Below are 14252 nucleotides of genomic sequence, written 5' to 3'. Positions count from 1 at the left end.
TGACGCAACACATCCTTGCCGTTAGGCAGAAAGGCGTTAGCCTTTCTCAATCTTAAACCACTCAGTGTGCGCTCCGTTTATCCTGACACAAGCATATATGTGCCGAATATGTATGAAAATTGTGCCGTGTGGTTCCCGGCAGTGCCGTGTGGTTCCCGGCACCAATACAAAAAAGAATAGGACCACTCCATCTCTTTCCCGTGGATGTCGTAAAAGGCGACTAAGGGATAGGCTTACAAACTTGGGATTCTTTTTTAGGCGACAGGCTAGCAACCTGTCACTATTTGAATCTCAATTCTATCATTAAGCCAAGTAGCTGAACGTGGCCTTTCGGTCTTTTCAGGACTGTTGGCTCTGTCTACCCCGTAAGGGATATAGACGTGATGATATGTATGTATGTATGTATATTTATATATAAATATATATGGACATCAAGGAAAATAAGAATAAAACTTAAAATAAAGAGAAATTCAGTACAAGGGCACTACTTATTTCTAGAGAAATTTCTTCCAGCAGGCCCACGACAGGAAAGTGTAAAAAAATAAACAGATTGATACTTAGGGTAATTAACCTAAAGTAAATGTATGTGTTATAGGACACCCAGATATACCTAAACAACCATGACCAAAGTTATGTTAATTATTTTAAGAAAAATCAAACTACTCTTTTTATACCAAACTTTAATGAACCTTATAAGCGACACTGAGATCAAACATAACTCCAAATCAGCCTTACCATATAATATTGAAAAATTAAATCTGAAAACAGCATGATTTGCTACAAAAATAGAAAAATATGGCACACGAGAAAAGGCTTACGATAACAAAATATATTTTTTCGCAAAAGACAAATGTATTTTGAACAATTAGTATGATCGATTCAGTTTGAGAGATCTGGATAAGTACTTACAAAAGCATGAGAATATTACAAAACATGATTAATACAAATTTTGAAAACATTAAAATTATTAATTTTCGGGGAGTAAAAAATTTACTGACATTTATTATACTAAAATTGACAAGATTTTCTTAAATAATAATAAAACATATTACTTTCTTCTTTTTGATTCTACAAAAATAAAATAAATACCCAACAGGTATGTTCAAAAGTTAAATATTTGAATTAACAATGGTCATTTAATATATAATGAGCTTTTTATTCCATTCCATTATAAGGTAGGAAAGGAAAAACTCACAACTATCAGAATACAATAAAATTTTAATAAGACATTATGAACTATGTTGAAAACCTGTTTTTTAAAGAAAAAGCTTTTTTTTAAAAACAAACTAAACTTGTTTCATTTTTAAAATAACGTATAAGAAAAAAGAATGGGCGTACTTCAGATATAATTCGTTTTCGAAGTACTAGTTGCGAAGAATCTACTTAAAAAACTAATAACAATTTATATAAATATTTTTTTAAAAACACTAAACGCGTATTTTGGTTATGGAGAAATATTTATGAGTTTTCTTCATTTTTATTTTGATCCGGTAGTTTAATTACTTCCTACCTTTAAATCCCGCGAACATCTTTAACGTGTTAAGTAGTTATAGATAATCCCTTCCTTTACCCTAAATTACACTTAAAATTGAATTCCCACTATTAGGCTATGGTTAGGTTACCGCTAACTATAAAAGTATTTTTTGTACTAATACTAATACATAAAAGTAAAAAATGAAACGTAATCCTATGCAAAAAAATAAAATAAAAACATTTTAAAAAATAATTTGACATCGTCGTTTTCCCTACATAACTATCACTGAGTATAGTGTTCAATTAAATACAATTAAAATTATAACTGGAAAAAGTTAACTTAAGGAATTTAGTACTTATTATTAGAAAAGGGATATTTTAAGTATTAATTTTATTATTGACTGTACCTGTAGTAATATCTATCAAGTCAGTCAATTTAAAACAAAAATGATCTAAATAACTGGCTATAATCTAAAAGTCATCAATGTAGTATTGCATAAAGGACAATATTATTTTATAAAATATATAAAATAATTATAAACCTATTGTTTATAAAATTATAATATTTTTTTTACATTCATATAAATGTTGTAGAATGAAAATCGTAGCAAAAGAGGTTGAAAGAGTATTTAAATTTATTGGAGGCAACACTGAACTTGGGGAGGTCAGGTAATTACACAAAGCGACTGCGGTCTGACCTCCGTGACCCTATTATCACAGGAACCTTACCTGATTGGATCGTAATCAAAAAACTTAATTCAATATCTTAACATGTAAAACGATGTGTATATCGTCTAATTCTGGTTGACCTACGACCACTTTTGTTGGAGATTTCAAAACCAATTCGCCGTTTAATAGTTTTAAATTAGCACTATTTGGAAGTAAGTCTAGCCTTGACACTTGTATTTTAAGTCCGTCTGCTTCTTGGTTATATGTTAAGTCGTGGGGTAGAGGTTGGATTTCACCGTCCCAGGAGTACGGTTCCCCTGTGACCTTGTTGTAAATAGTGATCGAAGCACTTTTTGGGAGGTTCGTGTCGTCCTGTAGAGTCTGAAAGGTAACAAGAGTAATTTGTATTATTGAAAAATGGGATTTGTGGAGCTTAATGTCCAACAACATAGCGTGCAAGCTTTTTGATAAAAGATAAAAACTAGATCATAGCTGGTTCATTTATTCACACATTACAATCGTAAAACCTTTAAAAAGTATGGAGATCGCCAGGATTTAGAAATTGAGTGACCGGATAAGGAACAGCGTGATTAGGGAATGTTGTGATGTGAAAGAAGATGTAGTTACATGAATAGAAAAGGGTATGTTGAGATGGTTCGGTCATATGGAGAGGATGAATGAAACAGGTTGACTAAGCAGATATACAAGGAGAGTGTGGAGGGAAAGGTCGGAGTGGGAAGACCTAGGCGAACGTATCTTGACCAAATTAAGGACGTCCTGGTAAAGGGTCAGGTCAAAAGTACCCGAAACCGCCGAGCTTGCATGAAGAGAGTTATGAATGTGGATGAAGCGAAGGAAATATGCAGAGATCGTGGCAAGTGGAAAGAGGTAGTCTCTGCCTACCCCTCCGGGAAAGAGGCGTGATTTTATGTATGTATGTATCGCCAGGATTACCACGGATTTCGAATTAGACTCACGCGCGCAAGACGACGTGCAAACAATCATGGCGGTATCGCATGAGAAGACAGCGTTGTGCGAGAGGAAGAGTAAATATAAGACTAAACCATCAGTATATTCCTACTCAAGTTCTTTATATATTCATATTACAGACCACTGAAGAAGTATGAAGATCGCCATGATTAAAACGGATTAAAAGACTCACGTGCAACACGACATGCAAGCAGTAATGTACGAGGAGCACGAGCAGGGCAGCGTCATGCAAGAGACGGAAATTGCACTTCCAAGGCTGTAGCTGATTCTCAAGCAACCATGGTTGAGCGCAATTTATAACGATTCGATTAAAAATAAACCGTTGATCATGCACCTGCTTCCGTTCTTCACTTAATACAATCGTTAAACAATTAAAAAGTATACAGATCGCCAGGATTAAAACGGATTAGTTCAGAAAGACTCACATGCAAGATATCGTGCAAGCAGTCGTCGCGGCAATGAACGAGGAGCACTAACAGCGCGGCGTCATGTAAGAGCAGGAATAAAAATAAAACCCTGATCATACCCCTGCTTCTGTTCTTTGCCTAATTTACTCAAAAAATATCAATAAACTATCAAGATCGGCAGGATTAAAACGGATTAGTTCAGGTTGACTCACGTGCAAGACGACGTGCAAGCAGTCTTCGCGGTAGTGCACGAGAAGCACGAGCAGCGCGGCGTCATGCAAGAGCAGGAATAAAAATAAAACCCTGATCATACTCCTGCTTCTGTTCTTTGCCTAATTTACTCAAAAAATATCAATAAACTTTAAAGATCGGCAGGATTAAAACGGATTAGTTCAGAAAGACTCACATGCAAGATGACGTGCAAGCAGTCTTCGCGGCAATGAACGAGGAGCACGAGCAGCGGGGCTTCATGCAAGAGCAGGAATAAAAATAAAACCCTGATCATACTCCTGCTTCTATTCTTTGCCTAATTTACTCAAAAAATATCAATAAACGATAAAGATCGGCAGGATTAAAACGGATTAGTTCAGAAAGACTCACATGCAAGATGTCGTGCAAGGAGTCGTCGCGGCAATGCACGAGCACTTGCAGCGCGGCGTCATGCAAGAGCAGGAGTAAAAATAAAACCCTGATCATACTCCTGCTTCTGTTCTTTGCCTAATTTACTCAAAAAATATCAATAAACGATAAAGATCGGCAGGATTAAAACGGATTAGTTCAGAAAGACTCACATGCAAGACGACGTGCAAGCAGTCGTGGCGGCAATGCACGAGGAGCACTAACAGCGCGGCGTCGTGCAAGAGCAGGAATAAAAATAAAACCCTGATCATACTCCTGCTTCTGTTCTTTGCCTAATTTACTCAAAAATATCAATAAACGATAAAGATCGGCAGGATTAAAACGGATTAGTTCAGAAAGACTCACATGCAAGACGACGTGCAAGCAGTCGTGGCGGCAATGCACGAGGAGCACTAACAGCGCGGCGTCGTGCAAGAGCAGGAATAAAAATAAAACCCTGATCATACTCCTGCTTCTGTTCTTTGCCTAATTTACTCAAAAATATCAATAAACGATAAAGATCGGCAGGATTAAAACGGATTAGTTCAGAAAGACTCACATGCAAGACGACGTGCAAGCAGTCGTGGCGGCAATGCACGAGGAGCACTAACAGCGCGGCGTCGTGCAAGAGCAGGAATAAAAATAAAACCCTGATCATACTCCTGCTTCTGTTCTTTGCCTAATTTACTCAAAAAATATCAATAAACTATCAAGATTGGCAGGATTACAACGGATTAGATCAGAAAGACTCACGTGCAGGACGACGTGCAAGCAGTCATGGCGGCAGTGCGCGCGCAGCACGAGCAGCGCGGCGTCGTGCGACAGCAGGCGCGCGCAGCTGGCGGCGCGCACCAGCCCGCCCAGGCTGTAGCTCATGCTCCACGAGTCCGCCTCCTGGTGGTAGATCTCGTTCGCGTGCTCCTGTGATAGGGAAATAGTAAAATACAACACACCGTGTGGTTTCTGGCGCTTTAGATTAGAATCACTCCTTATTTTCCCGTGGGTATCGTAAGAAGCGATTAAGGGATTAAGCGAGAGCAACGGCCGAACCACTTGAACCTTGCATTCCTCATTTGCTTCATCTACTCTTATTAATTCTTCTTGTGAGTTCTTCGATTTAATTTACCTTGACCTGCCTTTACAGCAGGGAGACTAGCATGGCACGCGCGACGACGTTTTCTTCGTGCGATACACTATCGCTGTTTCGCTTTCTGTTATGACGCGAAACGGGACAGCGATAGTTTATCGCGCGATGAAAACGATATCGCACTTGCCATACTAGCCCCAAAGGACGTCCCCGAAGTGATCAAGACAACTACTTCCGAACGGAATTGACGGGAAAAAATAGTGGCGATTCTCAGGAAATATTGACCCGAAAAGCAGTAAGTTAACATAATGTCTCATTTGAATTAAAAAATGTCACTTGAATAAAATAAATATATACGGGACAAATTACACAGATTGAGTTAGCCTTGAATTAAGTTCGAGAATTGTGTTACGATATACTAACTCAACGATACTATATCCACACTAATAATAAAGAAGAAAGATTTGTATTTTTGTATGTTTGTGTGGAATTAACTCAAAAACTACTGGTCCGATTTTGATAAAATTTGGCACAGATATAGAATAGACCTTCAAAAGTGACATAAGCATAAATTTGTTTTTACTCTTTGTTTATTTCAAAATATAAAACACAAAAATATGTCCACCCGTGCGAAGCCGGGGCGGGCCGCTAGTTTTATAATAAATACTTATACATATAGATGCACATCCAAGACCCAGGCCAATCAGAAATGGGCAGAACTAATACATCTAATAAAAATGTAACTGAAGTCGTACGTACCTTTCTTAGGTGATATTCCAGCAGAAACTTCGGACACACGTATGTACAGATAACACACGTGACTCTCACATCCATGCCGATGCGCTCCATGTAATCCTGAAATTATTTTGATACATTTTAGTCTCAGATCCGTTATGAAAGCAATGAAGACTTATACCATATTTAAGAACCAGACAAATAATTAAATATCTGTACTTCCTTTATGAGTTAATAGTGGATTTCCCGAAATTTCTACGGGAAAAGGGAGACTTGTTCATACTTATTATGTTACTTTGTAAACGTACTAATTAGCACACTAACATTATTTTTAGTTCCAGTTGCGTCTCCAAATCTCTGGAGAAGAGCACTTTGTGCGCCTTTGACCAAGATACTGGATTGGGTCAGTCAGTTTTTTACAAGAAAAGACTTCGGCAACCTTTGTAGGGTATGGGATGGGAAAGACTCACGATGATGGCTGAGGGATGGTTCACACTCACCCCATCTTGGCTTATCAGCTCTAATGCATCCTCCACCATTTCAGGAATAGTGACGGTGGCCCTAAGGTCTTGGGCGGCGGATAGATCGGTCGACGAAACTGAACTCATTTCTGAAAATATATTATGATATCATAAAATAATGCTCCTTGTTATAGGGCTAAGACCCGACTCTAACCGACCAAAAACTGGGCAGAATGAAAAAGAAATTGATTTAAGTATTTTCAAAAAAGGATACCAAGTATCGCTTATTGACGTTATGGCGACATTCACTAACGTCACACGATATCAGCCAATCACAGTGAGAATACAAAGCCTTTTTGTCGGCCTCTGTGGCGCAGCGGTAGTACGCCTGTCTGTGACACCGGAGGTCCCGGGTTCGAATCCCGGCCAGGGCATGATGAGAAAATAACTTTTTCTGATTGCCCTGGGTCTTGGATGTTTATCTATATAAGTATTTATTATAAAATATAGTATCGTTGAGTTAGTATCTCGTAACACAAGTTTCGAGCTTACTTCGAGGCTAACTCAATCTGTGTAATTAGTCCCATATAAAAAAAAAAAAAAGCGCTCAACCAATAGCAGCGAAATGTCTTTGAAGATTCCATAATTAATATAAATACATACATATATACACGTCTATATCACATGCAGACATAGACAGAGCCAACAGTCTTGTAAAGAATGATAGTCTTGTAAAAAATGTATCACAATTTATATTATCTGCATACCTAACAATATATCAAAAACCAAGTATCAATACACATACCTTCATCAGATGTTAAGTCAGCAGCTCCCATTAAGTCACGGATTTTCGCAGCATTCTCCGAATCAAAGCTATTAACCCGCTGGGACGCTGTATTATAAAAAAAAAACAATAATAATGACAATATAACATTTAATAATCATCAATAGTATACATATAATAAGACAGTAAAAATCGAATGTCTGTACGTTAAATATTAATCCAAAAAACTGATAAGAGGATGGTTAAAGAAGAGTAGCGGAAAACTAAAAAAGAGAGAAAGAGTAAAACAATTTTTTTCTGTCTGCCTGTATGGAACGTTATAATCGGATATAGTCAGTCCAGTAGTCTTTGAAAGTTAAAACGTCAGACTTAAACATTTCATAATATTTGTATAGAAGTATATCGCGCGACTTCACTCGTGGGAATTTTTAGAATAATGTAACCTAATGTTCTGAAAGTTGTCTGTGCATCATGCGAAATGTCATCAAAATCGGACCTATATTTATTTTTCGTAAAATAAATTAAAAAAAAATCGTTTTATAATATTAGTATGGAAGTATATATGATAATAATATATTAGTAAAAGCAACTCACAACTAGCGGTGAATAACGAAGACACTGCAGTGGGCTGTGGTAGCCTGCAAGCCATAAACATGCAGCCAAGCGGTCAAACAGTCAACCATTTTGTGAAAAAAGTGCAAAATCAGTGCCAAAACCAGAAGCAACGGTCATAGATATAAATCGAAATAGATGACTTATTAATTAATTGATTGAATAGTGTTATGAATGCGGATGATGCCAAAAGTATGCAGGGTATGTGGCAAGTGAACAGCTGAACGTCGCCTTTCAGTCTTTTGAAGACTGTTGGCTCTGTCTACCCCGCTAGGATTGTAGACTTGTGTTGTGATTACATGTATGTATTTGGCAAGTGGAAAGATGAAATCTATCTAGGTACATACCAATTACTTAGGTAGTAGGTATGTTAAATATTAAGTTTGAGGATAATCCTACTTATAAATATTGTGAGGATAGATATATTTGTGATTTTACTCTTTCACGCAAAAAGGACAGATTTTGATTAAAAAAATAGAAAAAAAGCAGTTACACAGTTTTGGTAAAGTTAAATAATTTGCATAACTATTAGGTTTCTCGATCGTGGTAAGTGGAAAAATTTGATTTAATGTATGTTTGTTGTATGATTTTCTGACGGCCAGAAAACGTCTCAACCTTGTAACTGTTCATTCATAACAGTCCAGGAAAAACCTTCAGTACGTGAAATAAGTTATCTATTTCGATAAAAGTCTATGGAGAAAGATAAAATACATTTTTAGAATATTCAAGCGCATTTCAAATTTGAATATTTTTTAGTGTATTTTTTTTTTAAACTTCTACCTTTTTGCGCTTAAATATCGTGTTATATATAAAGAAAACATTAAAAGAAATGAAGATGCGATGGAAAAAAAATAAGACTGAAGGCTGCTCTTACTTCCTCTCACAGTTTAAGCTTATTAAAATAATATGAAGGTTCCATGCCATGCTCGTCTGGTCGTGAAGAAAAAAACATAGTGCGCAACAGCTGATTCTCTTCCCATGCAGGTTGTAAAAGATGATCAAAGGAAAGGCTAATTAACGTGGGATTCTTCTTTAAGGGACGGGCTAGCAACCTGTCACCATTTGAATATCAATTCCATCATCAAGCCATACAGCTGAATGTGGCCTTAAAGTCTCTTGCCGGTAAAGAATAAAAGAGTGATTATAATTATGTATGAAATAATATATGAAACACGAGAATGAATGAAAGCACATATTACAGACGCACTAGAAAATACCAAAATATAGTAGTGGCAGGCATGCTAGGAAAAAAAAAAGGGCATAGCCGGTATTAACAACGGAACAGAGGGGTTATTGATTATACGAGTTAGATTTGAGAGATCTATATTTGTAAATTGACGTCTGATGAAAACGCTGCAGTGTAGTTTGTTCCGCCGCTTCTTCTACACGTGCGCTTCGGAAGCGGTAGTAGTTATAATTAGATTTAAGTGATGTGACGACGTCAATAAGTGATACCTTGTATCCAATTTTGGAAATAAATCTATTCCGTTCTATTCTATACACATAGTCAAGTCTATTTTCTTTGCTAGACAGGCGGCCACGTTCAGCTAATGGCGTTATGGCGGAATTGAGATTCAAATAGTGACAGGTTACTTTGTGTAGCGCATCGCCTACAATTCTACTGTTATGTATGTATGTACCGTGTGGTTCCCGGCACCACTAAAAAAAAGAACAGGACCACTCCATCCCGTTCCCATGGATGTCGTAAAAGGCGACTAAGGGATAGGCTTACAAACTTGGGATTCTTCTTTTAGGCGATGGGCTAGCAACCCGTCGCTATTTGAATCTCAATTCTATCATTGAGCCAAACATCTGAACGTGGCCTCTATCAGTACTTTTCAAGACTGTTGGCTCTGTCCACCCCGCAAGGGATATAGACGGTACCATATGTATGTATGTATGTATGTAATGTATGTTATGTAATGTATGTAATGTATGTAATGTATGTATGTATGTAATGTATGTATGTAATGTATGTATGTAATGTATGTAATGTATGTATGTATGTAATGTATGTATGTAATGTATGTATGTAATGTATGTATGTAATGTATGTATGTAATGTATGTCTGTATGTGTGTCTGTGTATACAACTCACGCGGTGGCAATGACCGGGGTGCTGTACACGCAGCGGGTGTCGGCGGCGGGCGGGTTGCGGGCGAGCGGCCGCCGCAGGTTGTAGAGGCTCTCCAGCGGGCCCGCGGCGGCGCGCAGGAGACCGCTCGACGGCATGTAGACAGGCTCCGGTAGATCTACGAATATAGACAAATTTGTTGAAAAAAAAAATATCCTACTACTATTATAAAGGCGAAAGTTTGTATGGATGTTTGTTACTCTTTCACGCAAAAACTACTGAACCGATTACCATGAAATTTGGTATGTAGGTAGCTGAAGACCCAGAATAACACATAGGCTACTTTTTATCCCAGAGTTCCCGCGGGATTGATAGGGTTTCCATGCGGACGAAGTCGCGGGCGGCCTCTAGTATTTAATAATTTGCAGTAGTAACACATAATACAGTAAGGTGTTTTACAAACATCTTTTTACAAACATACCCCGCAAGGGATATAAACGTGACCATATGTCACGTTATGAATGTGGATGAAGCGAAGGAAGTATGCAGAGATCGTGGCAAGTGGAAAGAGGTATTCTTTGCCTACCCCTCCGGGAAAGAGGCGTGATTTTTATGTATGTATATGTCACGTCTATATCCCATGCGGGGTAGACAGAGCCAATTTGAAAAGACTGATAGGCCACGTTCAGCTGTTCGGCCTTAATGATAGAATTGGAATTTAAATAGTGACAGGTTGCTATCCTATCGCCAAAACGAAGAATCCCAAGTTTGTTAGCCCATCTCTTAGTCGCCTTTAACGAATCCACGGGAAAGAGATGGAGTGGTAATATACTTTTTTTGTATCGGTACCAGGAATCGGTTGCTGTTTTATATCATACATACAGTCAACAATACAATTGAGATTCAAATAGTGACAGCGGTTATTAGCCCATCGCCTATAAGAAGTATCCCAAGTTTATAAGCCTTTCTCCAAGTTCCCTTTCACTTTAGACTTTAGTAATCTTAAGTCTCGGGAACCACAAAGAATAAAGAAATATGTAAATAAATGTTGTATGTAAAGAAATATAAAGAAAATAATAAAAATTAAAAACTTACATCTCACAGAATCACTGGTAATCTGTACATAAATTGGCTGTGAGATATCCTTATGCTCATTGAATCTACTGAAAACCGCATTGATCCTCGGCAACATGACGTGTTCATTCGTGCCACCAAAATCAGAGCATCCCTGGTTCCCCACTTTATTTTGGTTTTTATTACGATGTAGTGTATAATCGTTTACATTAGTATCATCGTATTCATCACTTTGATTCAGGTATTCACTTTTCAATTCGTTATCTTGGACCGGATTGGTAGAAGCAGGAACTAAACTATTCGTTTCATTCACATTATTCCTTGAGATTTTACTCAATTTGTTCGTTGAATTAGTTAAATTTGTATTTGTCCCGTTATATTTGTTAAATGAAACATGAGTTGAGGTCTTTGTATCATTTCTAGAGTTTTTATAGGTCTGCACTATATTGCAGTTTATGATGTCTTGTACGGTTACCTCGATTTGTGGTTTTTCACCTCGTTTTTGGACTACCGCGTTGATTTTGGTAAGTTTTCCGTCTTCACCACGTAATACGATGCTGTCAACGTATTCGTAAGAGATCATTGGTAGTTCTTGTAATGGTAGAGGGTATAATTCAGAGTAGGTGCGGGCTTTACGTTTTGCAGGCCCGACTGGAGCACGTTCCTGAAAAATTGGGTATTTTTTTTGTAATAAATGATGTAATGATAAGTTTTTTTTTTTTTTGGCACACAGAAATGCTACTTTGTTCATGTTTGAAAAAGCCGCGTAAACTACGTTTAGTGTGATAAAAAATTGTTTTTATGACAAAAACAAATTAATTTAAATTTTAAGTATTTTTTGTTAGTGACTCCGGTTCAAACTGTCTAACATTTACTACTATCTGGCAAAACAGTTGTAATAGTTGATTTTTAAGTGTTCTATAATACATACCACATTTCTTACTTTCGGCGTCAACTGACTTCTCTTTGAGTCCAAATTGTTATTCAAAACAGGCTTATACATAATGTTTTGTATTTTCCGATCTGGTGTTTCTCTCGCCGCCATATTTGGAGATTTCATTATACTGAACACGGATTTAGTTGCAAAATTATTATTTTTGTTGCTCTGCGACGTTGTTATAATATTTTCTGTCTTAGTGTCAGTTCTGGTTTTAATATTGAAGCTACGTAGAATCCTGTCGCTTTTTTTAGGGGACGGGTAAGTTTTTCTTGTGTGGCGAGTGACATTGCTTTGTCTCAGATTGTACTTCGCGATGGCGTGGGGGATGTTTTCGGCACTACAACGGATCACCATTGGGTGGCGTCGCTTAGGAGTCATGGAGATGGATGGGGATTGCCTGCTGTTGGTTGAAGATACCTCATCAGCCTGGAATTAGAATTTTATATATTAAGAGGTGACTGAGGAATAAGCTTATAATCTTAGGATTTTTTTTTAGGCAATGGGCTAGCAACTTGTCCCTATTTGAATCTCAATACTATTATTAAGCGAATCCTAAGTTTGTAAGCTTATCCATTAGTCAACTCTTACGACAGGGAAAGGGATGGAGTAGTCCTATTCTTTTTTCTATTAGTGCCAGAAACCACGCGGCACTTGGTCTTAATGTAATATATGTTAATGGTGTAAATAGTTAGTTTATTAGAAGGATTTTCTTTTGTATTGGGATTAAACCTGTAAAAATAGAATAAGTTGGATTTAATAATTGACGGCCTCTGTGGCTCAGCGGTAGTATGCTTGTCTGTGACAACAGAGGTCCCGGGTTCGAATCTCGGCCAGGGCATGATGAGAAAAGAACTTTTTCTGATTGGCCTGGGTCTTGGATGTTTATCTATATAAGTATTTATTATAAAATATAGTATCGTTGAGTTAGTATCTCGTAACACAAGTTTCGAACTTACTTCGAGGCTAACTCAATCAGTGTAATTTGTCCCGTATATATTTATTTATTATTATTTATATGTTAATGGTGTAAATAGTTAGTTTATTAGAAGGATTTTCTTTTGTATTGGGATTAAACCTGTAAAAATAGAATAAGTTGGATTTAATAAATAAAAAAAGAGATTCTGAGCCACCTGTATGTAAGTTTCCATCATGTGTTCATTCTTTTTCCGCTCCTGTGTGACCTGTTGGCGCTCCTGCTTCACCTTCTGTATGATAGAATTCAGTTCGCCTTCCGATCTGAACTTCTTCGCGTGAATCATTTGTACAAGATAGATTTTCTGAAATTAGATAACCATAACCGAAAATGTCAATTTACAAATATAGATCTCTTAATTCTAAATTGTAGACGAATGTGCCTTGTATACATAAAAAAATGTAAATGAGTAAAAAACTAATGATTTCAGTATGAATATTTTGTCAAATAGATAAAATAAGATGTTTACATATTGTGCAAATAATGTTAATACCATGTCAAAAATGCAATGCATGCATGCAATAAGAGGTCATTATGTCAAGTATGGGACACACATGTTTATCAATAATATAATCCTCTGTGCTGTAATAGGCTTTCCTACAAAGCTCATCTATAATGTACTTTTTGATTTGTTAATATGTTATTATTGTTAAAATGATATCCCTATCTTAGGCAGCCGATGCGCTGGGACACACAATCGTCATACTCGAAGGTTTCCTCTAGCTGGTTCACTTTGAACTTCATATAAGTTTTGAAGTCAGTCACAATTTTCCAGTTTCTTACCTTTACATTCGAAGGCAGCAACAAAGACTTGGCAATTTGTTGCAAAATTCGATACGAACAATTTTTTAATTCGGCCAGCGAATAATTTCTGTCTTCGTAATCCATTTTGATAACCAAATGCAGACACGAACTTGTGGTAAGACCTTAGAAATGATAGCGTGACTCGAAAAAGTCTAATTACCCACAAACAAAATAAAATTACTTGCAAGCATGTAATAATATAACTACCTGTATTTATAACAAAAATTTACAAATTGAGCGTGAAAAAATAAACTTTTGAAAACTTTCGTTGTTTATTTTTGACAGATGACACAAAAAATTTGACATTTCATTAGGGATGTGGAGTTCAAAAGTGGAGATGAAAAATCAGATCAATCGATTAGTCGACTTACTCGATTCATTTTACCCATTTTTAAGAATGTGTAGAATAACTATCCATTTCGCAGTAAACACGTCTTTATTCAATAAAATTATACAGTATGACTTCAGTATGTGACACAAATGAAATGTTCCTCTTATGATAAAAAGGTGTTGTAGCGGCCGTTCAGCCTACATGGACAAACGAGCCTCTT

General features: G+C 36.9%; 1 protein-coding gene across 1 annotated transcript; it reads right to left on the bottom strand.

Annotated features, from left to right (window-relative positions):
* Positions 1-1255: 1255 nt before the first annotated feature.
* On the bottom strand, positions 1256-13887 carry LOC106138469 (uncharacterized). Its single transcript, XM_060951720.1, has 10 exons — positions 13681-13887; positions 13055-13201; positions 11916-12350; positions 11006-11648; positions 9935-10088; positions 7246-7337; positions 6480-6589; positions 6004-6099; positions 4911-5078; positions 1256-2523 (listed from the first exon to the last, which is right to left on the bottom strand). Exons 1-10 carry the CDS (start codon positions 13783-13785, stop codon positions 2227-2229), a joined length of 2247 nt encoding a protein of 748 aa, XP_060807703.1. The 5' UTR covers positions 13786-13887; the 3' UTR covers positions 1256-2226.
* Positions 13888-14252: the final 365 nt, after the last annotated feature.

The sequence above is a fragment of the Amyelois transitella genome, chromosome 26 (assembly GCF_032362555.1).
Source record: "Amyelois transitella isolate CPQ chromosome 26, ilAmyTran1.1, whole genome shotgun sequence".
Taxonomy (NCBI): domain Eukaryota; kingdom Metazoa; phylum Arthropoda; class Insecta; order Lepidoptera; family Pyralidae; genus Amyelois; species Amyelois transitella.
Note: the sequence above shows the minus strand (reverse complement) of the source record. Positions and strands in the feature narration are given on the sequence as shown.